Genomic DNA, 25,229 nt, shown 5'->3' on the forward strand with positions numbered 1-25,229 from the left:
TAGCAGCATGCAGTGTCCTCCTGCATTTTTAGAGAATTCAGATATCTAGTAATGGATGTTGCAAGATGAGCCAGAATGTTCTTTCAGCACATTTTAGATGAAAACTGGAATATTCTTTACATGGAAATGTAACATACTGGAGAATTAATCTTTTCATTGCAGAAAATGCCAGTACTGAACAACAGAAATATTAAAATCCTATTGTTTGATTAAATGTGACTTTAAGTGCAGACTAACACTGAGCAAGGATAGACGCTCAGCAAATACTACAAGTGCTTTTCACCTTACTTATCACAGCTGTAAGAGATTTAAAACTCTGCCAGACAATCTCCACCTGTGGAAACCCAAACAGTAGAGAGAAGAGGCAGCTGGGAAGCCATGCTATTTCTTTCATGGAAAGTTTTAATCAAAGAAAAAATGATATTTTATTAAGAACAGGAGAGGTGGTCCGTAAAAAAACATGTTTTTGATTATCAGTTTTGAGAACGTTTGTATGTTTCCATATTTTAAGAAAATAGATGTTCTAACTGAAGTTCTTACTGCCCCACCCCCAAAACACTACTTAATTGAAAAACCATCTTCTTTCCAGCAAAAACAAAAGTTTGATGAAAAATGTCCTATTTGTAACTACTAGTTTTAATGTTCAGCCTAAGTCTGGAAGCCATTGACACTGACAAATTTGCTAGTAGCAGCAGAGCAACGCTGCAAGCTTCCTGCAATCCCCACCTCCCTTCAGGGACCCAGAAATAGCTGCTGAAGTCCCACAGTGGCTTTTGCTGACTCAAGAGAAATTAGATTAGGTCAGGAAGAAAATGCACTGATTAGTCATTTCTCAGATAGGCTTTGCTCCTATGATTGCAGGTGAGGACTGCAATCTCAGAGAGGCCTTGGGCTCATAAGAAATTCAGCCACACTGCAGAGGTAATACCAACTGCTCTCATTAACTGACTCTTAATCCACAAGTATAAAGCAATTTGTATTCTGCTTGTAGGGATTAATCTAGTCCAAAGCAAGAGTTTCTAGTAAGCCTGGTACATAAGAAAAACCCAGATACTGAAAGGAAAGCCTGCAGACAACAACCTGGTTTAACTTATCTACTCCTAGTTTTTGCAGACTTACCATAGAGTTAGAGTCATTACAAAGCTGTAGGTGTCTACAAAAGGTTGGTGTAATGGGCATGAAGAACTTAGTTACTGAATCAATGGTCTGGACCTACAACATGTAACCTTATTCTTCTGTAAAGGGCGTGAAGCTTTTTATCAACAAATTAACTTAGTGTGCAGTTAAGCTTCTCCACAGTGTCTGCATACTTCACATGTAACTGCACAGACCAGTCTTGGGTCACAAATAATTCACATTAACTGCATTAATTTTCCTGTAAATGGATTATACCAATCTTCTCCTCAATGCATGATGAAATAGAGCTTGCTTTCTCACCTCTCTTATGTTAGCTTTGCTGATTCAAAATGCTTTAAGAAGACACTGAACGTTACTGCTATTAGCAGTTCTCCGATTTATAATGTCTAAACTCTTACATTTTAAAAGACTCCTACAGACATTTTGACATTCTACCACATACTGCCACAGGAGTTAGAAATACAGAAGGCAAAATGCCCTAAGTTTAACAAATTTGAAAACGTGACTTTTCGATATCCCCTTGAATTGCACTAAGGCTGAGCTACAAATTGTTTAAAACTGAAATTTTTCTTTTTTTGCTTCAATTGCTTAGGGAAAATTATGGACATTGGGCTGGGAGGGCTCTCCTGAGTCATCAGATGCAGTCTGTAGGCACCCTGTTACATAATCCTTTTCATGCAAGTATTGAGCTCCACCTTAAAAACAGCTGCTCTTATTTCTATACCCCCTACCCACCTCATTTATAGGTTGCTACAGAGCCTCATATACTTAAAGAACCTTCTAATTTCCAGCTAGAATACATTCACAGCCAGCTCAGAACCATATTTTTTTCATAAGCAAAGACTGCCCTTTAGGTCAAGAAGTTCTTCTCCACTTCTTGCATTTATTCTCTTATGTATCCGTATGATCAGTTTTTCTCCTCCTATGCTGGAGAAGCCATTTTTTTTCCTAGTTCCATATACTAAAATAGGTTCTCCAGTCCCCTCATGAGCTTCAGGGCAACAGCAAACATTAACTGCCCATAAGTACAAGAGTGGCCAGGCCCACAGAGGCACATCATGTATTAGGAACACCTGACGTGTACTGGAGAGCCATGATTGGTTTGGAACGCAACCTGGAGCTGCCCACATCACTTTTCCTTAACACCAACCATCAATCATTCACGTACAACTTCAGTTAATAAAAGGATAAAGCAAAATTCCTGCAGATGTACGTGGTTTCAGAGCCCACCACCACCTGGAACAGAAGCACAAAACCTAGATTGTAAATTTATTTGGTGCTTCTGAAAATTAAATCCCTGAAGTATTTGACCTAAGAATAGAAAACAGAAAAGATCATATAAAGCTCTTAAATGTTCCATCAAAAGCCACTGAAATCAGTTTGAATTTCCTAGAAGCTTTCCAAAGGCTTTTAGCCTGGGCCAAAATGGGGTAGGTCTTACAAGTTTAGTTACAGCCTATATAGACAATGTATCACATGAAGATGTTACAACTGTATCATCCATAGTCTAACCTAGACACAATAAACATTTCTGGGAAAAGAAATGGGAGAAATGTGATGTAAAAGAAAAAAATATATAATCACATTTGGTGAATCAATTTGATTTTGAAACAAAACAAGAAGCACAGAAGGAACACAATCTTGGGAACTAGATGAAGTCCCTTAATGATGAGATTAGCCAGAGCCTAGAAATGGGCTAAGAGTGAACAGCTAAAAGTAACACAAAGCTCTGTGTGAACAAACTGACACTGATCAAAGAGAGGGAGTTTTAACGCTGTATCTTTTTTTCTCCTTTATTTATCAATGTGTTGGTTTCTGTTTTGTGAATTTGATGCGTGCTGGTTTGTTTTTGTTGCTGCTTCCATTCTACTCCATTAATTTCCGTATAAATTCTTCCCTGAATTTTTGTGTGTAAAGGAATTTGAGGATGATGGATCTGAGAGGCATCATACCCCTGCCTTGTACAGTCAACACAGCTGATACCCTACAGCAGGGAGAAGAGCCTCAGCATTGCTCCACCATTCCTCATCTAAGTCCATTGCTGGGAAGTATCGGAGAAAGGCAGTAATATCAAGAGAGCCTGTGCATCTGCCATCCTGAAAGGTGAATCTGATCAAGGGCATTTATGAATGATACAATATTCAGAGTGCATTCGGGGCTCTCTTCTCACATCATCTATCATAGGCACACACAAAGAAAGGCACATGAACTACAAAATTAATCCTGTACATCCAGCTTTGTCAAGTGCAACATGTCACTGCTGTGGTTCAGCTTAACTTTATAAAATACACACTGAAGACACCACAGCAGGACAAGAGCAATACATTTCATCTAGAATGGGACTTCAGCTGTAAACCTACCTAAGAGAAGAGTAAGGTTAGTACGTCTTACTGGCATACACCCACTTTTCACCCATCCCATATCTGAAGCAGTAGACTACTTTTTAACAAATATAATAAAAGAGAGCTGGGCATATAACAGAAGTCTTTAAGACCTCCATGTCATGCACAGCTTTCAAAGGGACAGATGCTAACACAGCTGTTATTTGGTGTAGAACTTTCCTAACTGAACTTTTTATCTGTTACTGCTCAGTTTTGCTGTAGCACCTATTCCTGATGTCTGTAGTCTCTGTCCTCTGATAAGAAGTTTATTTTTGTTAACTCTTCTGACACAACAGTGCTACTGAGGAAAATGTTCTTTACTCATACATGAAATTTCCTCCATACCTACTTTTAGTCATGAATATTATTGAGAGAAATTAATATTCTTTAATCTAGACTTCCTGAAAGGAGATTGATCAGTTTATCTAATATATCTACCCTGTGATTCTGTGTCCGAAATCTTTTTCACTATGTTTTGTGGAAACATGATTTCTAAATGTCAAATAGAAAAGCTGCTTTGAAGGGTTGCCACCTACTAATAGAGCTAACAGCCAGCTCAAGAACTGAGACACTTCTCCCTTATGGGAGACACCTGGTCCCGTGACAGCAGAGGCAACGTTTGCCTCAACAGGAATTTAAGTATCCAAGAAAGGCAACACTTAATATAAGGACTGATACATGTTAACAGATCTCTCAGGAGCAGACAGCTGATACAAATAACCTTTGGGCTCAGCAAAGGACCACTTCAGATGACAGAGAAGCTGCTTGTATATCCACTAGTATTAGCCCTTTGAAACTGCCGGAGAAGTGGTTGGTTCTATGATATGGGTTACAATTCACTTAGACTTGGAACTCAAGGCACCAGAACTTATCCAAAATTGCTTTTTCAGCCTTTCAAATGATTGCATAGTCAAAGTCAACATGGAGGTAATGAGTTAGCATGGTCTGCTACATCAGGAAGGGGCAAGGGCAGCTCTGCTGCTGTCACCGCCCTGTGATAGCAGAGACATGGAAGCAATAACATGAATAAGTCAAGCACATTCCCCAGTACAACCTGTCGGTCACCCACACCAAGTGCATCACAGCAGCCATGACCAACCCCAGAGCACCACTGGTAGCGGTGAGGTGTTTGGGTGGGTCAGCACAGAATCTGCAGGGAGGGTAACACCTGTGGAAAGGAAGGGAGGTGTTGTGGGGCAGCCACTATGCTCATAAAAACACAACAACCCTGTTCTAGCCACTGCTGCTGGGCACAGTGCACAGCTGTGACCCAATCAGAAGTAGGGCAGCACTTCAACCATATGTACAGCTGAATCAGTCCTGGCTCTCAGCATTTGAACCCTGTTGGACATTGGACTGTTTTAGCACTGCCACTCCCATAAACCTTCTTCTCCATCAGGCATCCAAGCAATCTGAGCAATCCAGTGAGACACAGAGAACTAGCAATTTCTGCTGCTAGGAACAGCACAGGGAGATCTTAACACCAGGACTCTCCTCCCTCCGTTTCATCGATCTCTTTCTGTGACAACAGCTCAGACATGCAGGAGGAGGGCACACACCGTAGGACAGCTCTCAGTTCAAGCGCTGACTGTGCTGCTTTCAGGAAACACAGAAACTGCCCTTTGGAGGGGGCCTACCACGTGTTAAAGCCTTCAAGAAACTAATTCCCAAATTACAGCTGCTGCTGCTAACCAAACAGCAGCAAAAGCATGGAGGCAAAAAGCCTGCCCAAGAACATTTGCCAGTTCTACCATTTCCCACGTTCCAGATGTTGGTAAGTACATACCAGGATCATCAAGCAATCACATCTCTGGGTTACATTGCCCTGGGACAGGCTTTTATTGCTAACACTCTAGAAAGGTTGAAGAGACAGACTTTGAAATAGCCTGAAACCTAAATGCAAAGGTACATGAACAAACATGAAGATGTAGAAAACAGATTCTAGCCACCTAGAAATTATAATGCCTGGCTGTAGGTATGATTTACTAGCTGAAAGTCACATGAGTGGCATACAGTATCATCACAACCACAGGCAGTTCCTGCCTGTCTCACAGGCTCACTTGCTTCCTGCTTTTCTCCAACAATGGTGTGCAATGCCGCAAAGAATGCATACCATGATGCAGATAGCAAGAGTTCCAGCCCAGGACACATTCTGCTACCACCCTATTTAATTACTATTTGGAGTTCAAGGCTGCACAGATTACCTCCACCCACACAAGGTAATTTGAACTCTTATTTCATATAACTCTGTGCTGACATGATGTTAACAGATGCAGTTTCAAGGAGGAAAAATCCTTAGAACTGGAGTTAGAGATCAAGCACAAAAACTAACTACAGTCAGACCCAGTTTAGGCATATCTTCTCCAGGTTAAACAAACTTCTGTCCCTCAGCTGCTGCTTCTGTATGTGATTCCCAGTTCCTTGGTCATCTTAACTGCCTAGCTGCTGTCATCACACCCCTTAGCATGTAGATACACTGTACTGCTGGAAAAATGGAAGGGTTGAAAGTTATCTCTGTGTAGCATTGTGACATTGGGTACAAGAGTCACAGAATCTTTCGAGTCTGAAGGGACCCTTTAAATGCCATCTGGGCCAACTCGCCTGCAATGGACAGGGACATCAACAGTACAACCACATCACCCAGAGCCTGGTCCAGCCTGACCTTAAATGTCTCCAGGGATGGGACTTCCACTACTTCTCTGGACAACCTGTGGCAGTGCCTCACTGCACTTACTGCAAAAAAACTTCTTCGATCTAAGTCTTTCCTCTTTTAGTTATAAACCATTTCACCTTATCCTGCCACAACAGCCCATGCTATAGAGTCAGTCCCCTTCTTTCTTATAGCCACTCTTTGGGTACAAAGATGCCACTCTCAGGTTCTCCAGGGCCTTTTCTTATCCATGTTGAACAGCCCCAGCTCTCAGCTTCTTCTTACAGGGGAGGTGTTCCATCCCTTGGAGTACTGTTGTGGCCCTTCTCTGGACACACTCTAACAGCTCCATGTCTCTCATGTACCAAGGACTCCATATCTGGTCTCAGTACTCCAGGTGAGATTTCACAGAGCAGAGAGGCAGGATCACCACTCTCACCTTGCTAACTGCACCTCATTTGATGCAGCTCAGGATACAACTGGGTTTCTGGGCTGCAATGGCACACCGCTGGCTTGTGCTCAGCTTTCCACCAATGCAACCAAGATCTCTTCTGTAGGACTGCATTCCATCCTTACATCCCCCAGCTCACAGATAGCAAGGATTGCGAGGTGCAAGACCCCACATTTGGATTTGCTGAACCTCATGAGGTTCACCTGTGCCCACTGCTCATCCTGTCTAGGTCCCAGTCTCTAAAAAAAGTCAACTTAAAACCTGCATTTGACTCAATGAATCCAAGCACTCACCTATGACATCTCACCCTACTGAATGACCAGAACTAAAATTCATCTCAGAGGATGAACAGGGTGAAGAATATATGTCAAAGACTTCTGCATGAGAGAGGAAAAATGAACAACAGTGATAACAAATTGGGCAGCCCTTTTCAAAGGGATACTTAGTTGACACATTCTGAAACTGCCTCATCATTAAAAGTAGAACAGGAAATTGTACACGTTATTACCCAGAATGAGAATGGACTGTTTTATGCAAAAGAAGAAAAAAAAAGTAACTGAGAGGCTGTCCAAGGTAACACAAAGCAAAACAAGATTGCTATCTGATGATATTACTAGCAATATTCTGTACTATGTCCCGAATGAAAAATTATCTGTACAGTAGACTTACAAATAATACATTATGTGGGCTCAAAAAATAGACAAAACTCAGCTCTTCTGTACAGTAAGCTCAGATAATCTTATTTGCTTTGGTCTATCTGTTTAATCATAGAGGGAACACAAGGTAATGTAAGTGAATGAGAATTACAACTCAAACTGACCAGGATGAAACAAAAAGACAAATTCTGCTTTCAGGAAACTCTGAAGCAGAAGTAACATGTTGCCAAGAGAATAGAGAACGAAGTAAAATTAATGCATTATTATAGAACTAACAACACACAGTAAGACTAAGTGATGAGAGGTGAGCCAGGAGCTTGGTTCCTACCAAGATGTGATTTACCTCCAATTAAAGACTCCAGGCCAGAACTTCAGGGTAGGCTGCTACCCTACAGTCATTACTTCAAATCCACTGAAATGCCCACTTTTCAGGCTGTGGCTTTTAACATGCTCAAACTTGTTCTGTTCCACCCAGACAGCACAGGAAACTTGGGTTTCAGTGCAAAGGTACAGACCTGATGCTCATCTCTACACAGTTTTACCCTTCCTTGACTTTCCAGTATTACTCCTCATTTACACTGGTAAATGAACCAGTCCTTAAAATTAAAACTAGTATTTTTCATTCCACTCTTTTAAACCACACTCTAGTCAGTCCAGCTTGGCATAAGTAAGCCCTGTTCATTATTTCTAAATCAGTACTGCAAATGGAGCTCAAACATTTAATGGTTACTCTGGTGCTACAACCAATAAAGCCAAATTCTTGACTTTTCTACAGTTGAAATGTTTCATGTTTTAAAATAAAAATGAGTACACAAACATTAGAATAACGTTTAAGAACCAGAAATCACTGCTTTGCAAGTTCTTTGTCAAAAAATGCATAAGTATGCTTTTGAAGTGCACTTTTCCTGCAAATAAATGCAATGCAAATACTTAGTCCCATAAGGCCCAGTTTATAGTCCTCACCCTAAAAAGTAGTCCTAAGGATTAGCATAGTTAAGCATGTACTGCAACGTAGGGTTTGTTGTATATTCATTCACAGTGGGCATAATTCTCTTCTCAGAGACATAATGAAACCCAGTAACAGCCCTCGTATGTAAATGGAGAGTTCCATGAGCTTGTCTATAATAGCAAATAATTGACAAGTATGAAATATTTACATATTTTAGAAGCCCAGATAATACTATAAGCCACCATAAAATATTCTATTTCAAAACACCAAACGTCTTAAGAAAATTAAAAGAAAGCTATTCCTTTATATTTTAGCTTCTATGCAAATTTCTTGTAAACACATGCATTTTTAAAAAGTGAACCATTAGTAACACCAGAAAGAATTTCTGAATGCCCACCAGAGAACGTTAATGCTACCTCTCTCTGGACTACAATAAGCTTTTCTCATCAAGATCTTGAAGATCTTTGTTTCAAATTTTCAGGCAAAGAGTGACTAATGCTTCACTAGTTCATAGTAACATTTTGAGCTGTGTTATGATGCTCTCATATCACATATATGCACATAACACTGAAATAAGATGGAAAGCACAGCAAAGATAGCAGAGTAGCAAAGTCCTAAGCTGTTGCAAGTAACAATATGCCCAAACACGGCAGCCATAGACACAGAAACAAAGGAAAAACATCTGCTTCCCCATGGAAGACCTCAGGTAGACAGATTTCTCCAGCAAGATATGCTTGCCTCTACTGCCAACCCTTAAATGAGGACTGGGAAGGGTTGGGTCCTGGCTCCAGCCCATCTGGTCACTCAGATGTGTTGCATACACTTGAACTCCCCTGGGTTGGCCCTGTCTTCCCACCCAGTGATATGAGAGCTCTATCACTGCTTCAAGCTGTGACTCAGCATTTCCTCCACAACGAATTAAAACGAGTGAAATCCAACACAGTCCCCCAGGGCTGAAGAATTACCTAATCGCAAAGAGAATTTTCTTCTTTAAGAATGTAATCAGAAAGAATGCCACAGAGAACCTAATCAACTACTGGCAGAAGGTCCTGAAAGTGGGGACACCAATTTTGTCCATGACTATGTAGCTTGCTACGATCTGGAGAATAAAGCCTTCAGATTATCATGTGCAAGATACTAATATGTTTCCTTTTTGGCAAATAATTTTGAAAATATAACATAAACTGATTAAGTGTAACTTTATGAATTCTAATTTAAACATTCTTTTATACATAGGAAGAGCTTTTTTACTGTGAAGGTGTATAGGTTGCTCAGACAAGATGTGGAGCTTCCATCCTTGGAGATTCCCAAAACACAAGAGCAGATGGTCCAGAGTAAATGCGCTCTGGTTGAACCTCCTTCAAGCTGGAGGGCTGGACTAGATGATCCACTGAGGTCTTCTCCAACATCCACTGTGATTCCCTAATGACTGTATCTATTTTTGAAACACCTTGGTGTATTATGTTTTTTTTTTTTTTTCTTAAGCACAGGAAAAAAAGGATTTGGAAGAAAGTTCTGTAAACATTTTCATCAATGAATCAGGCTCCATATTGGCCCTTATTCAGCAAGGATGAAGCCTTTTATTTTTCTGAGTTATTACCTGCCCTTGCATGGTTTCAGAGTTATTGTAACTATGCAGAGATACTGCTTTTCATTGTGCTACCCTCATGAATCCTAAGGAAATAATACTTGTAATCAGCTCCTATATAATGTATTACGAAGATTTACTAAATCTGTTGAAAACTGCTAAGCTGTCAATTTCGAAAGCAAGTTTCCATAGGAAATTTATTTCTACACGATCTACACTTTCCCATGTGTAGATCCCATGCTTTTCAGTAGTCAGAAAGGTAGCAGATCTTTCTGTTCTAAAAGGAATGTTTTGGCACTTTTCTATTATCTATGACAACATGTCAGGTGGAAGAGAGTTACATTTGCAAACAGAGGAAGCAGAACATGGGAAGATGTTATTTTTGGTGTCATTGGGAGATACTGGCAAAGAACCAATGTGTTCAGGCAGAGACAAAGCTATCTTAATTTTCAGCATAAGAAAAGACAAAACAATGATTAGCTTCAATCCTTGTTGCCAGACATGTTTCCATTAAATAAGATTGTGAATGATACAAGAGGATAGCAAGAGGAACCAGAAAAGGAGAGATGAACAGCTGTGGAAGGCAGCAAAAATGAGAGAAATCAAAAGAACACTTCCATTTGTTTTTTTGAATGAGGTCCTACACAATCATTTATGTTCCAGAAGGATGTGTTCTGGTAAAGAATGTTCTGCAATGGCCATCATGTGGCTGTAACAATAATTCACGGAAAACATAGCTTTGCTGACTCACACCAGAAACCAATTCTGAACTACTTCTATCTGATAAGTCTTACTCACTATCAGGTTTTCCTCTCGCTCTTTTCAATGACTGCTGTTAACAGAATGCTGCTTGTACTGGTTTAGGGAAACACTGTTTTGACAGTGAAGTCTCCTCTAGCCGAGTAATTTCTGTACTTGCCTTGTATCCTGACATGCCTATACGCTACCTCTGCTTCCATTTCCTATGACACACCACTCCATGCCTTAATTTTTAAGGTAATTTCTCTATCTCTTCCTCTCTCGTGATACCAATCTGTTGCACCTACTGCAATGAGCTCATTCTCACAACTGCAAGGAAATCTGTTTAAAAAAAAAATCAATAGATCACATGCATCAGCTCAAAGAATCAAGGTACAAGCTACATCTAATATGAATATTTCCCACTGAAAGTAAATGGCAAGCAATGAGGCACTAGGCAATGGGACTTCCTTGTGTTCAATGTCTAGGTAGACAATGACAAGTACACACAATTACACTATATGGATTCCTTAATGAAATATTAACCATAATGAATATTTTGTCATCTTCTGCATATTTTAGCTGGCATTCATTTTTCCCATACGTTCCTGGTCAAAGCTTCAATTTTTCCCCTTTCCAGAATGAGGCAATATTGTATTGGTCACACTTAATAGAACAGAACAGAATCTGTATCACTTGCGGGAAGCAAAGATGGTTTTTGGAACACCTGTTATTAAGTACATTTTCAACATTAGAAAGGTTCTAATCTGGAGTATTTGCTGTACACTAACAAATAATCATCACTTTGTTTTCTAGATATTACTGTTTGTTTCATTACACTGTGGTATTTCAGATTCTGTTTCAAACATTTCCTCTTGTTGATAGGCAACTGTATGTTTTAAGCTCCAAAGAAGGGTTTGGAGGAATACATTTAGCATCAAAATCAAACGACCACAGCATGGCGCAGCACAAAGCGTATTGGGCTTTTCCCAAGTTTACCTCCTCTTTTCACAAAATACATAAATCAATCATTAAAAAAACTGGTGCCTTCTCATTTTCATGTCCATCGATTTCCTTCTTTTTAGGTACTAGCTCTATGGTAGGGACTTCCTCATCCAGTTTGGCAACTCCTACCTGACCTCCTACTACTTCTACTTGACACCATTTCTCTGACAGTTTTCCTGGCAGACTCCCTGGGATACGTTAGCTCTCTCTCAGACCAAATAGTACACAGCCATCACGGCACCAAACTCCAGGAAATCCCTCACCCAGGCAGAACAGAGACGCCACAAGCAACTCTCCTCTTCCTGCTCATCATCACTTCCTGTCAGATCTTCTTCCTTCATGAACTCACTAGAACTATTTTATTTTCTTTTTTACCTTAACTGACACTTGTTCATGTTCTGGTCATCCTCCTTTCTTTTGCTGGTGATAGTCACTGAGTCACTGTGTTACTTTACTCCCAGCTTCACTTCCACTTGCTACAATACGCCCTTTTGCCTCCCTTCCCCACCCCCTCTTACAACCCCACACAGACAAAGTTTCACACAGCTTTCCCCTTTGTTTTCTCCTTTGGTTCCTCATCCTTCTCTCCATCCTCCCATCCATACCTTGTTTGCACCATTCTCTCATTTAATTTTAATAACTCCCTGCTTCCTAATACAGGAATTCCCTCAATTTCTTCATGTACCAAATCATTCTCTCTCACCATTTAGCTTCCTCCTGAAGACACGATGCGGTTCTTTGCAGCAGTTTCTCATGGAGCTTGCTGCCAAAACGCACTATTAGAGTGTACACTCCTTGGGGAAAGCGTATTATTGACTGTACAATACCAACACTATTTGCATAGCACTGGACAGACTGACTAAACGATCAATAACAAATCAATGGCACAGCTATGACAACAGTATTTTAGCTTTCTGAAATAAAACAGTTTCATTTTTAATTTTATTCAGTCCAAGAGATAATTCTTGTAATTGAAGTAGCGGAAACCAGAGCATCCACCAAACCAAGTGTTCAAACGTGACGTACCACACTTTGAATGTCTCCTTTGCTTGCATTACTCTCTTGGGATGGGAAACAGAAGAAGGCGGTGAGACAATAAGAGTCATGAATAATCATGTATTTAGCAAAAACATTCAATTCAGGGTTTGAAATTGGTACAAAAATCTGGATTTTGCAACAATTTCAGTTTAGAGTAAGGATGCTGATATTTAAAGACCATTAAAATTGGTCAGTCTTTATTTACAGCAAATCTCTCAACAGAAACATCTTTGAAAAGATAGGTAATAGTCTGAACTTTCTCTATTCTTTCCAAAGGACTCAGAGCAATGCTGCATAACCCAACAAGTCACATTACAGATCTGCTGGGCAAAGGAAAGTCAGCTGGATTTTTTTTTAACTTAAAATCTTGTCTTCTATGGAATGACTGGGAAATACGCTGAAACCACAATCAACTTTTCCTGTGGCTGACAATTGCAAAAGCCCTCTTTCTGCTCCTCACTATTGACTCACACACCACCGCATCCCAAGAGACTGTGCGCTCTAACACAAGGAATGAGTAATCAGGAAAAAGATGTTTCCCCTCTTCAAAGTATTTACTAAAGCATTCATCTTTTCAGAACTTCCGAACTAATATTTGTTTGGGTTGTAAATCTTAAGGCAACAATATTGACAGCGTTCATGTAATCTAAACACATACAACGTAAATATGCCTTTGAAAATACAGATCAGCTCGTGGATATTCTTTCCAGTGTGGGCAAGGTTGGTATTCTCATTTTAGTTGTCTGAGAGCAGAAAAACACCAAAACCCAGCAAGAAACCTCTGGTTATTAGACATGCCTTGAAAGAGAAGAGACACGTTCTTGGGATGGGATGTTTCTTAACCTATTCAAACCTATTAACCTACTTAGTGAGTTGATACTACAAGGACTGGCAACAATATCAGAAGAGGGATATTGAAGAGCACACCTGAAAACGACTCACTGGGTTTGACTGCCATCTTTTTTTTTTTCTTTTTTTTTTTAATTGCTGAAGAAAACAGCAAAATAGTAGGTGGAATAAAACAGATTTTGAAGAGAAATATATTAAAATGCCTACTTATCAAAGAAATACCCTGTTCAACAAGAGCGGTAGAGAAGTGATTCGATACCGTAAACAATAAAGCTCAGTTTACTATAAGGCAAAGTAATGGATTTATCAAGGAGAAACCATGGGGTGTGATTATTAAGCAATGCATTTCTTGGGAATTAAGAAAATTTTGCTGCATTAATTGCTAAAACTGCTAAAGGCACACGTAGTTTACAGAATTTCTTAATCCATTCAACATTTTACTCTCTAAATATAAAATCTCAAAAATCAAAATATTGCCGGCAAATCGGCAATCAGAGAAAAACCCTCCAGTTACTTCAGTCAAGAAAAGAAATGGCGTTGTTTTAAATAAGCAGAGTTGCCTGTCCTTTGGAATTCAGTATTATCGCACCATCTAACAGACCACATGAACCATACATGTCTTTAAGCTCCAAACTACTATAAGATAGTTTTTATTGAACTGTAAGTCAATACTAAACTGGTTAGCTGGCAAGTTCATAATCATCAGAGGTAATATTCACAGTAGAGGAGACTGGGTCAATCAGGACCTGTATGTGTATGTGCTATTTCCTACTTTCATGATCAAAACTGACAACATTAAAAATACCCAGTATCAGTATTTAAAGTAAGGACCCTCACAGTTGGAAGAGTCTTTGGCTTTACCCCACTTGCAACTTTTTGAGATTTGGAGTTGAAAATGAAATTTCACAAATAATTCAGCGCTCCATACCAGCAATATTTATTAACCATACCAGGGCTTACTGCATCACATTCACCAACCAGCTCCAATCCGCTACTCAGATGATAGTGTGGACTATGCAAAGTCTCACATGAACATGGAGTGCAGTACAACGTAAAGGGCTGAACTCAGTAGGTGAAAAATGACAATAAAATGAGCAAAAGCCACAACTACAGCAAAGGTAGAGAGCACGGCATTGAGCATCGTTCCCAAAGCAATGACTACTAGCTGTGTGTTGGCTGTAAGGTGAAAACATGGAGTCTAAAAGCCACTACGAGGACAGCCACAAAGGCAAGATGTGAAGAGCTGATCTGAGCAAAGCCTAACTGAGCTCTTTCATGACAAGAAAGCTAACACTGAGGAGACACTCATGCTTTACCTGGAAGAAGAACTCCTTCACAGCATACAGCCACGAAGCTTCTTGAGAAACCTCCACAGAAATGGAATCCTTTTCTTCATGGAGCACAGCATGCTGGCATCCCACAAGCCAGCTTCCATCTCCTCAAAACTCAACTGTTTGGCAGAAAGTGGAGCTTCTACGTATGACTGGTGAATTTGGCCTAATTTATGGCCAAGTTGGTGAGGAAATTCCTCATTAACTTGGAAAGTCTGAAGAAAGAAATGCTAGATGGCAATGGTGGGTAATGGCTGGAGCGGCTGTAGAGAGACTGGGAGCTTCTGGTCTTCCCGCAACCTGAGGGCATGGCAGATGAGCTCCATGCGGGACCACTTGCTCATAGAGGCCTCATGTGGGCCAGGAGGATGTCAAGGGCCATGATGGATCTGCATTGGTGGATCTGCATTGGCAGCTGCGCCGAGGCTCTGCATTGGGATGGCGCATCCAAGGAGTGGGCCCAGAAGGTTCTAAAATGGCATCAGCTGCACTATGTCACAACGGGAGCTGGTTGCCCAGCAGCTCAGCGCAAAGACCAAGTTGTGGGAGGTCAGTGGCTTCCATTTCCTGGAGAGGGCTGGCTAATTTGCAAAATGGCTGCAAAGGAGCAGGAGAGGCTTCTCCTCACACTGTCAATGGTGGGTGCCCGGTGGGGATGAGAAGGTCCACGAGTCCTCCATCCCCTTTTTAGCCTGCACCACTCGAGGGACTCTCGGGAGCAGCCCCACCACCTCCATTTCCTCGGCGACGGCCACGGGGTGGGTGGGGCGGCCATGAGGCGCCGAAGGGGCGGGATGGTGCCCGCCAGGGCCGCCCGAGCTCAGCCGGCGGAGCTCAGCCGGCCCCGCACAACGCTACGCCGTGACCTTGGGCGGGCGGCAGCGCGGCCCTCCGCGGGCCCAACCCCTCCCGCGAGGCCTGTCCTTGTCCCCCCCCCCCGCCCCTTTTATTTATATGTTATTTATTTATTTATTTCGGCCGAGGAAAGAGTTTGAAGTGCGAGAAGAGAGGAGGGGGGGGGGCTATAAAGAAGAGGAGGGGGGGGAGAGGAAAAGGGAGAGAGAAAGAAAAAAAGAAGAAGAGGCCGCCCTCCGTACGGCCACGGGACTTTCCCTGCTGGAGGGCGTAGGGGCGAGCCGTCCCGGTGCCCGAGGGTGAGGAGGGTGGCGGCGGGCGAGGAGGAGGAGCAGCAGCAGCAGTGGGGGGGGGGTGCCGGCCCCGCCGCCGCCGCCGCCGCCGCGGGGGAGACGCGGCTCTCGGCGCTGTGCGCCCGAGCTGCTGCTGGTTACGCCAGCCCCGCCGCCTGCCTCTCTGCCTCTCCTCGCCTCTGATTCTGCGCACAGCCAGCCCCGAAGCCTGTCATTCTGCAAAACACAGTTTACTCAACAGAGAGAGCGAGCGGGAGAGGTGGAGAGAGAGAGAGAGAGGGAGACGGCGAGGAGAGGAGCCCAGTCCCGCAACCCAGCATGGCTTCGGGGGACCTTTACGAGGTAGCGGGGGCCGCGGGGTGGGGTGGGGGGGGAGCCGGCCGGGGCGCCGCGGAGGGCAGCGCCGGGAACCGCTCCCGGAGCCCTCGTAGTTCCGAAGAGCGGAGGAAATCGCCGAGGGAAGGGCTGGGGTGGGGGGAAAGGGCTGGCGTGTGCGCCGGGTGACGGCGGGGGGGGGCAGGGAGGGATGGAGCTGCTCCCTCCCTTCCCTCTGCCTCTCTTTCTCTTTCTCTCTCTCGACTTTCCATCGGGCTCGATCTTAGCAGGCCTTGAGAGGGAGAAGGAGGAAGGAGTGAGGGAGAGCGAGAGTTAGCGGTAGGATGGGGAGGTGATCGCGGTGTGATGAGCTCGGAGAGTGGAGAAAGTCCAGGTAAAGTCACGGGCGCTCTGGACGTGCTGAATGTGCAGATTAGTGCGAAAAAATGCGCCGTAGCGCTGCCGGCGGGCGCAGGGATGGAGGCGGCTCTGCGCCCGCTGTGCAAAGTGCAGGAGCCGGCGCCAGGTTGCTTCACCTCGCTCCCGGGGTGCTGCGGGGGCGGCGGGGGAGGCGACGGGCCGGGCCGTACGGAGCGGAGCGGCCCCGCAGTGGGATCCGAAGTTTGGCGACGGCTGCGGCCCCGTTCCGGCCGGGGTGCGAGGTGGGGAGGGAGGGAGAGAGGCATCGAGCCGGCATCGAGCCGGCCCCGGCCCCCCGCGGCACGGCGAGGCTGGGGGCTCCGCCGCCCCAAGTGCGGGGTGCGGAGAGAGGAGCTGGAGGGCGGCCCCAGCCAAAATCCGACCTCAGGCACCAGGTTCTGGTGCCGTAACTGCGAAGACTGTGGACATTCGCGCCGTGCCAGAGAAGAAGGGGGAAAACAGAGATTAAAAATGAGAATGACTGGACCCAAGTGTTTAACGCACGCAGCTCCAGTCAGTGGAATCGGGGTGGAAGTCTGCCACCAAAGACAAACAAAAATCCTGGATGTCCGACAGCAGTTCTTGGCGTGGAGCACCTCACCAGGCTTTTTCCTGGTGAAGCGGCTGTTTGTGCGGTGCTTGTCTGGAGCTCGCAGCTTTGGGTTGAGGCAGAAGTGAGTGCCTTCCAGTTGGGTCTGCACGGCGGTGATATGGGACCGATCCGCCATCTGCGTGTGCTTGGGTGTGGAACCACCGCCGTGGTGGAGGCAGCTGGACTTATCTGTTTGGTGATATGGTGTCGATTCTTTAGCTCGAGAGCAGGAGGATCTGGCAGGTTCCACATGGACATTTTTTACTTTGTCACGGTCTTTCGAACTCCCTGACAAAGGTGATAGTTATGGGATGACACCGCTCTATCAGGGCTGTATTTTACTGAGTGGGACACGGACCTTTGAAGCAAAAAGCACTTAAACCCTCCTAAGCGGCGTTAAATGATCAGAAACACGCGATGATTTGAATAGTATCGTTGACCTTTTCCCCACCATTTTGCAGTATCTGTCACACTACTTTGTAATTTTAAGGCTATTGCATATCAGCTCTATTACTGTTGTGGCTCTGGTGGAGCCAGTGGGAGTTCTATGAAGAACAGCTTTGACCCAAAAAAACTCAAGTGATCGAATTTTGTATTTATAACTTCTGGGATGCTTGGAGGACCTTTGCCTTCTCTTGTCTACATTTTCCTTAGGTGTCTGGATTAGTTCTGAAAAGAAATAAAGCCAGTGCCTCTTGGGTTAACAGTAGCTTTGCTAGTTCAGCTCCTACTCATTACTTAAAAATTCTGCTCCTTTTTGTCATTTTTTTTCCATGTTATTATAAGACAACGGCATTTGGTGGTTGGATGTGGGCTGTGCATTGAGCTCTACTGCTTGGCACATGAGTGACACTGCTCAAATAGTAACCCAGCATGGAGGTGTTCTGAGAAGGCAGGCTTACAAGCCAAGTTGCCATCACTTTAATGCCCAGCCACTTTGCAGTCATTCATACAGATGAATGTGAATTGTTAGTCTTGTGGTTCGATGCCTCTGAATCACTTCCCTTCTTTGTTGTGCTTTTGCTTATCATTGTGGAATATGGTAGAATCGTATCCATCTTAACAGGTAAGTGGAAGTCTGGCTATTCATTTCTTGTTTGAGGTGTTTGGTATATGACCGTCTGCAGCTGGCTGTGGTGTAAAATCTTCAGCTTTACATCCAACATGTGGGCAAAAAGCGTGTAGGACTTAGGTTGTCAATCCAGCTACATTTTGCATCTCCATGAAGCTTTCCTTGACTGAGGTCAGAAGAAACATCAAGAAAGTCAATGAGTTTTTGCGTCTGTAGGCAGCAAGTTTGCATGTTGCAGTTTTATTTGAAAGATGACTCCACACTGATCTCCCTGTTCCTTCCTGCACATTCATCCCATTGGCACATCTCTTTTTTTTAACCTTTCAAAATTCAAGGTAAATTCAAGGAATATCTTTATATGTAAAGCAATGTAAGACCACAGCCAAAATAACCTCGGTGTTTGGTTAACTGGGTGCCATTTTCTAGCTAAGAGTAGCATGTAGTCACCGGGAATTCCTCCTTTTATATTTCTTGTAGAACCATAATACAGTTACCAATTTATTCTAGAAGCTCAAGAACATCCATTGGGAATTCTGTTGATTGGTAGTCAGTTCTAGATTTGTGTATGGGAACCAAGACACTTCACATCAAAAGTTGACATTATATAGTTAAGAGATAGATATTAGTTTCAAAGTTTTTACGTAAATATATATTTAGTTCCTGCTAACAGTAAGGAAAATGGATGTACTTCAGTTTAACATCCAGGCTTTATGAAATACTAGTCTCGCTCTGCTTGACTTCCACGTGCTTATGACTTGAAGCTTTTCTGAGTGGTTAAGAGTCATGGAATATTCCTTTTTTCTTTTCTCCTAAGAGGTGACCTGTTAAATATTTAAGAGCAACACTGCATATTCTTTAGAAATAATAAACTAAAGGACTGACAGAAGGCTACCTTTTCCCCACAGTGGCCTCCAGCAAGACAGCCTTATTTTGCTTTATGATTGAAATACACTGTTGGATGTGTAGATGGGAAATCCTATTAATTTTAGCAACAATCATCCCAAACAAAAAGTCCCAAATTTGTTGATTTGCATTGAAGTTATTGTCAATGATTTGAAGTGAAGTAATATTTTGTATTCTCCATCTTGAATTTAGCTCCCACATTGTCTTAATCCAAGTAGTTCTCTTAGAAAGGCTCTGGCATTAAAAGCATATGAGACAGCTTTACAGGAAAAAAAAGGATCAATACAAACAGCACTCCAAACTTTCTTTCCTAACACAGTACCTCACTTAGTGCAATAAAATTCTATTTTATTGATGAATATAAGCAGTTAATTGGCATCACAGAGATGCTAATGAAGCTGACTTAGATACTTCCTCTTATTTAAAATTTTGGGGGTTTATAGGTAATATAAAGTTAAACATTCAGAGACAACGATGTTGAAATCTGAAGTCTTACCTGAACATTGTGTCAGGTTATATTACAACACAGTGAGTTGAGTGATCTAAGGATTATAGCTCAGTCTCTGAACAGGACTGCCATATGCATATACCTCTAGATCACAGTAATAAAATCACCTTTTTAAACTGAGCAGTTTTGGCATTGAATTGCTGCTCAGCATCTTAATGAAATGATACAATGCCCATTGATAGGAGGCTTGTCCACCTTAGTGACAGGTATCAATTAAATCAGTCTGTTTATGCAGCTGTGTAAGAATGAGCTGTCGTTTATTTTAGGTTATGTGAACCACTAAGAAGATAATATTTGTAGATGAGTTGCAACATCTTGCCATTTCAACTGCACTCAAGTACCAGCACAGTCAGAACTTGAAGATAATAATGGCACCGTTTGGCCCGCTAAAACCTTACTGCGTGTGGAGACATGCAATTCAGAGAGAGCACCACTGAGCTTTTGGATGTGATGTTTGGTTTGCAGATGTAGAGTTTTGAATTATTATCATTATCAAAATCAGTTCTTAGAAGACAGCTGTACCTAAAATAAGATAACCTGTAAGCTCTGTTATTAGCTGTCCATAGAAACCTTAATGACTAATGGACTGTCCAAATTTGGTGCAAATTGCATTGCAGATAATATTCTTTAACCTCAAACTGGGCAATCATCTGGATTATGGATTAAACTGAGAAATAACCCCAATGAAGGAGAGTTAGTCTGGGGTGTCTCCTGCATGGTTGGTCATCATTCTCTAAATTAAAGATACCAAGTGAATTTCAATAGTATAACTGGATAACTCCAGCAATACTTGTTATCTTAGGAAGAAATTCCAGTGTCAGCTACATATGTAACATTACAATTCACGTAATGACAGTCTTGTTTACCTGTAACATTACTGTTGCTACTACTCCACCTTCCTCATTACATTGTAGACTGCTTGGCATATTTTCGAATACTAAAAACCAATTAATTGCTTATGCATATTCTAGTTTTGTTACAAAGTGCTTTATCTGGCTGGAGTATCACCTAACTCAGGGTGCACGTCACAAGCCTACAGCTGCTTGGAAAGGCTGCTGAAAATACTTACCATGCTCAAAGGCCTGAACATGGGAAGTGAAGACCTTCCTCCCACTAAAGCCTTTGCACTAAACATGCTTCCCCTTCATTTACCAGTTTCAGTCTTTACACCCAACAGATTAAAACAACAAATTTTTGTATTGCTTTCTGAATGATAAATATGACGTTTTACTTTGGTCATTGGTTCAAAATTAATATCTGGCAATAAACTCATTGTTTAGTTGTTGTTTCTGAAGGTTGCAGTATTTAGAGAGGGATTAGTTTAAATAACGGCAAAATTTAAATGTGATCTAATATTGAAACAAATTGGCTTTTTTTGTTGTTGTTGTTTAATCAATGGAGTAATTGTGATAGCCAGCTATGCTGTAAATGGCATTTCTTTGTCCATTCATTTGACTTTTAGCAGTATTACAGTTTCTTGGCTCTGTACATTTTCATCAGTGCAATCCCTTTTTGTTGTTCCTCTTTACCCATATATTTTTCAGAAAATTTCTGTGGCACATTTTATAACATATATAACATTAATATTGGTTTAAAAAACCCTATTAAGTCATCCCTAGCATCAAAATTATTAGAACAACAGAACATATAAAATAATTTAACACCAAATATTTTCAATGTAGGCTCAGTTTACATCTGTGCAAATGAAAACCCTCTGGTTTTGGCTAAAGAAAACCAGCCTTTCTGGCCTGCTCAATAACAGCATCACAATCTTTGTGTATCACCAGAATTTCAGTCTGGTAATATTGCACAGCTGAAGGAAAATACACTTAAATCTGTTTCTTTCTATTGCACAGGGAATCTAGATTTCAGTACCATCTCATTACCAGGTATAATGTAAGATACTGTTAGAAATCTGCTAGGTCTCTAGAAACTTCCTCGATAATTTGATATATTGGACTTGTGTAGGAAAACAATTATTCCTTTTGGCTTATTAAAGAAATTTGATTCCCACAGTACTGTAAACAGCATCAGCATGATCAGTAGACTACAACAAAGCACTAAACCAAAGCAAGTATTGAAGCATCTGCCAGAAGTACACTTTCCTTTGAAAGTGATCAGTTGACCCACGTGGTGGGTGGTTAAGAGAAATCTAGCGACACCCAAAGTCACAGTCCGTTCCTTCAAAGGGGCAAAAAAGGGACAGTGAGGATGTTCTCTTCCATAAGGCGCTTTGCTAATGCAAACTTGTGGATTTTATTTGGAATCATCCTATAAAAATGTGTTGGCTGACAGTTGCTCAGAACCTGATGGACTAAGAAGGGGTACAGGGGACTGCAGACTACTCAGTCTGTGAGCTCTGCTGTATGAACCTACAAAAAGACATGGAATCAACAGATACACGTGAATGTGTCATGATTTGGAGAAGAGTTAATTCAGCTTTTTTAGACGGAAGTCAGATCTCACGGAACTCTCAGAGTCAATGAACAAATGGATAGCAATGGCTATGGCTGCAGTGAATGGATTTTTAAAAATCTCTTGACAGGACCTCAAAGGAGCAGCTGATAATGAAACAGATCTGTGGTCTAGAAGGGTTGGTCATCTCTTGGCCAGCCAAGCTTACAGACAGAAAGCAATGATAGGCTGTTATGATAAGAGTTTCCAAGCCTCAGCACTGGGACAATGTTGTACAGAAGAATTATCAGTTATTTGAAAATAACCATATTTGTTACTGGAAGTCTATAAATTATTATTAGCACTGTCAAAGGAAAGGTTGATGGTTAAGAGCTCGATGACAGCAGCTGAAATTCAGAGTTTGTAAATGCAAGCTAATGATGAAAGGAAAAGTAATCCAGGCTGCACATGCACAACAACGAGCCCTGAAGAAGCTGTGACTATTCAGGAGAGAGCTTGGAATCACTGTAGAAAGTTTACGGGTGTGCCTATGTTAGTATTTTAATTTGGATCAGGTGTGTGCTTTTGAATTGAATCTCTTCATCATCTCCATTTTCCACACCTCACAAAACAAGAACAGGTGAAACTCAGCCAAAAAAAGATGTTTCAGCTCTTAATAGGAATTTGGTCCATGAGACAAGAATACTGCTTAGCAGAGGTGAACCTCAGAGAATTTGGGATATTACTAGAAAAGCAGCTGAGAATGAAACAGAAGCTGATCACTGTCATATCACTGTGCTTTCACATTTGCGGTGTTGCATCCACTTCAAGAAAGGCAAACAGGAGGTTGCAAAGGGTGGAATGGCTTTCATTCAAAATAACCTTTTGGTGATTTTCTTGCTAGCAGAAGCAATTGTGGAAGATATGAATGTTACAGGAAAAACAAATGGAGGATGACCAGTTAATTCAGTAATGAATGCTATTTCTTGTTGTGCAAGAAAAAGCATGCAACAAATGAAGCGATCAGGCAAATGACTGAGACAAACAACTACATCTTCACAGTACTTAAATCTTCACATTCCTTGTTTTAGGATGTCATGAAAATCAAAGCTATAAATGGTTTCAAAGAACAGTAAAACAGCATTTTGGAGGATAGATCACTTTCTACCTTTCAGTAGAAAGAAATCCTTTAACTGCTAATTATCTGGAAGGAAACGCAAGGGCAGCACTTACTCTATAAATTCTATTTTCCTAGATATCCAATACTGATTTCTATTAAAATATACTAAACCCTGAGCTAGATGGACTTATAGTCTGACCCTGTATGGTAGTTCTTAGCTTTGTACATACCACAGTCGTTAAACAAACATAAGTATTGATTAAGATGCTGCTGCAGTCTGTAGAGATCACAAACATACACGCCTTACAAGTTGTATTCTGTATCTAATTGCTAATCATTGCTAATTAGTATCCTTGCAAATTAAAGGACAAATCTTAATAGTGGGTCACTCTCCAGTGCAGAAAAGTCCATTTCTGTTTTAGAGATCTCTCTATTCAGAATTCCAACAAGATGCAACAAGTAGAAGATGCAAACAAAAGTCCAGAAGAATAGAGGAGGTGATGAAGTAACATCAAAACAAACACATTAAAAGTAAAGCTTTGGCTCACTGCCATAGTTCTGTCTAATAGATAAGGTAAAAGGGAGAAAGATATACTAAAAAAAAACCACAAAAACATCTGAGTAAATGCATGGAATGAGGCAATTTCTTGAGGCAGTATTATTAGAAAGTTATATTAATGTAATAAAATTAATTAATAAAAATAGCTTTCACTTATATAAAACAAGTAGTTTAGCATCAGAACTTTTTGGATGACCTTCCTAGGCTTCCTCAAAGCTCTGCAGGATTGTTAATACATGTTTATCAATCTTTAAAGATTGATATGTGAATATACATTAAAAGCCACCAACTCCTGACAGACAGATGAAGTTGCTACTGTGGTGCAATTGTTTGTTTTTCCAGTAATGCTGATTACTAACAGGAACAGCCCGATTTCTAACCAACCAGCTCAACTTGGTGTATTCTTTGAGGCACACAAAAACTAACTTCTTTTTGTCATCACTTCGCACTCACTGCAATAAGTGGTGGTGTCTTAAGCTGTTCACAGATGTCAAGCTAACTACAAAAGAGAGTGCACTCCTTAAGTATCTTATTGTTCTTCATAATAAGAAAGGAATTACAAAATAGAATGTGACATTGTGTTGTTCTTTTTAATGCTCTTCTGTACCATTGGCTTGACTATGCTAATGGGTTTCCTTTGAAATCTTACACAGTTGAAATTTGTTCTAATAATATTTTTTAAGTTGTTTTCTTTATTAGAGAAAGGGACTGTTACAGAACATAAAATCACATTAACACCTTAATACACCTGATGAATTTGTCTTTTAGAAGCCTTTTCGTAATAGGTTATCAGGTGTCTCAGCACAGGAAAGGTGCTGGGGAATTTCTACTAAATACAGTTCACATGGAAACAAGATGCACAATAACGAATTTCGAGACATTTGCAATGCAAATGTGTTGATCACAAAGTTTTTTGGTGATTAATTTAAGGAAGGAATGATCATGTCCAACATAGCAATGAATGCACAGATGTAGGAGAGACACCAAGAGAAAGCTACCTTTGGATGAGAAGTGGTTGAAATTGCCTCTAAATAAACAAAGGAAGCACCCACTTTCTAGATTCACTAAGAACATGATGCAACAATATGGCTTTAAAATTAAATAGGAATGTAACTTAAGGTCTGTATAAGAAAGAAAATGGAGACGTTCTGGATTGCAAATTAAGTCATAGGAATTATGTTTAGGTACTAAAGTGTTTCCACATGACTCCAGGGGAAATAACCTCAAGTCCTTGAAGGAATAAATAATGGTGCTCATGACTGATAAGGGACAACACTATTTGGCTGCAGTAATTGCAGACTAGGCTGTCACAGAGTTTGGGTGCACAAACTTAATAAACTCAAGATAACAGGGACTCCAAGCTCCAAGGATGGCACCCTTTTGTGTGCGTGTGTTTTAAAATATTGCAATCTTTGCATAATTATT

The 25,229-nt window shown here is 41.5% G+C and overlaps 1 protein-coding gene and 1 long non-coding RNA gene across 5 annotated transcripts in view; one reads left to right on the forward strand and one right to left on the reverse strand.

The window, feature by feature from the left end:
* LOC146760576 (uncharacterized) overlaps positions 1-14,898 on the reverse strand; it is a 43,090-nt gene extending 28,192 nt beyond the window's left edge. Inside the window, exon 1 of the long non-coding RNA XR_014947810.1 lies at positions 14,759-14,898. This is a non-coding gene — a long non-coding RNA (uncharacterized LOC146760576). The remainder of the gene's footprint in view (positions 1-14,758) is intronic.
* Positions 14,899-15,670: 772 nt separating this feature from the next.
* The window catches only part of CDYL2 (chromodomain Y like 2), a 52,622-nt gene continuing 43,063 nt past the window's right edge, over positions 15,671-25,229 (forward strand). For 2 of the 4 annotated variants that reach the window (XR_014947808.1, XM_085551849.1), the window contains exon 1: positions 15,672-16,263. Coding sequence is in view for 2 of the 4 variants with exons in the window: in XM_085551849.1 (XP_085407975.1) it covers positions 16,240-16,263 (24 nt within the window). In the remaining 2 variants the exon portion in view is untranslated. Of the gene's footprint in view, positions 16,264-16,429; positions 16,631-25,229 lie in introns of those variants that run through there. The other 2 variants (XM_015874117.3, XM_085551850.1) reach the window with 2 other exon arrangements.

The sequence above is a fragment of the Coturnix japonica genome, chromosome 6, assembly GCF_054131305.1.
Source record: "Coturnix japonica strain WE chromosome 6, WE-NBRP24, whole genome shotgun sequence".
NCBI lineage: Eukaryota > Metazoa > Chordata > Aves > Galliformes > Phasianidae > Coturnix > Coturnix japonica.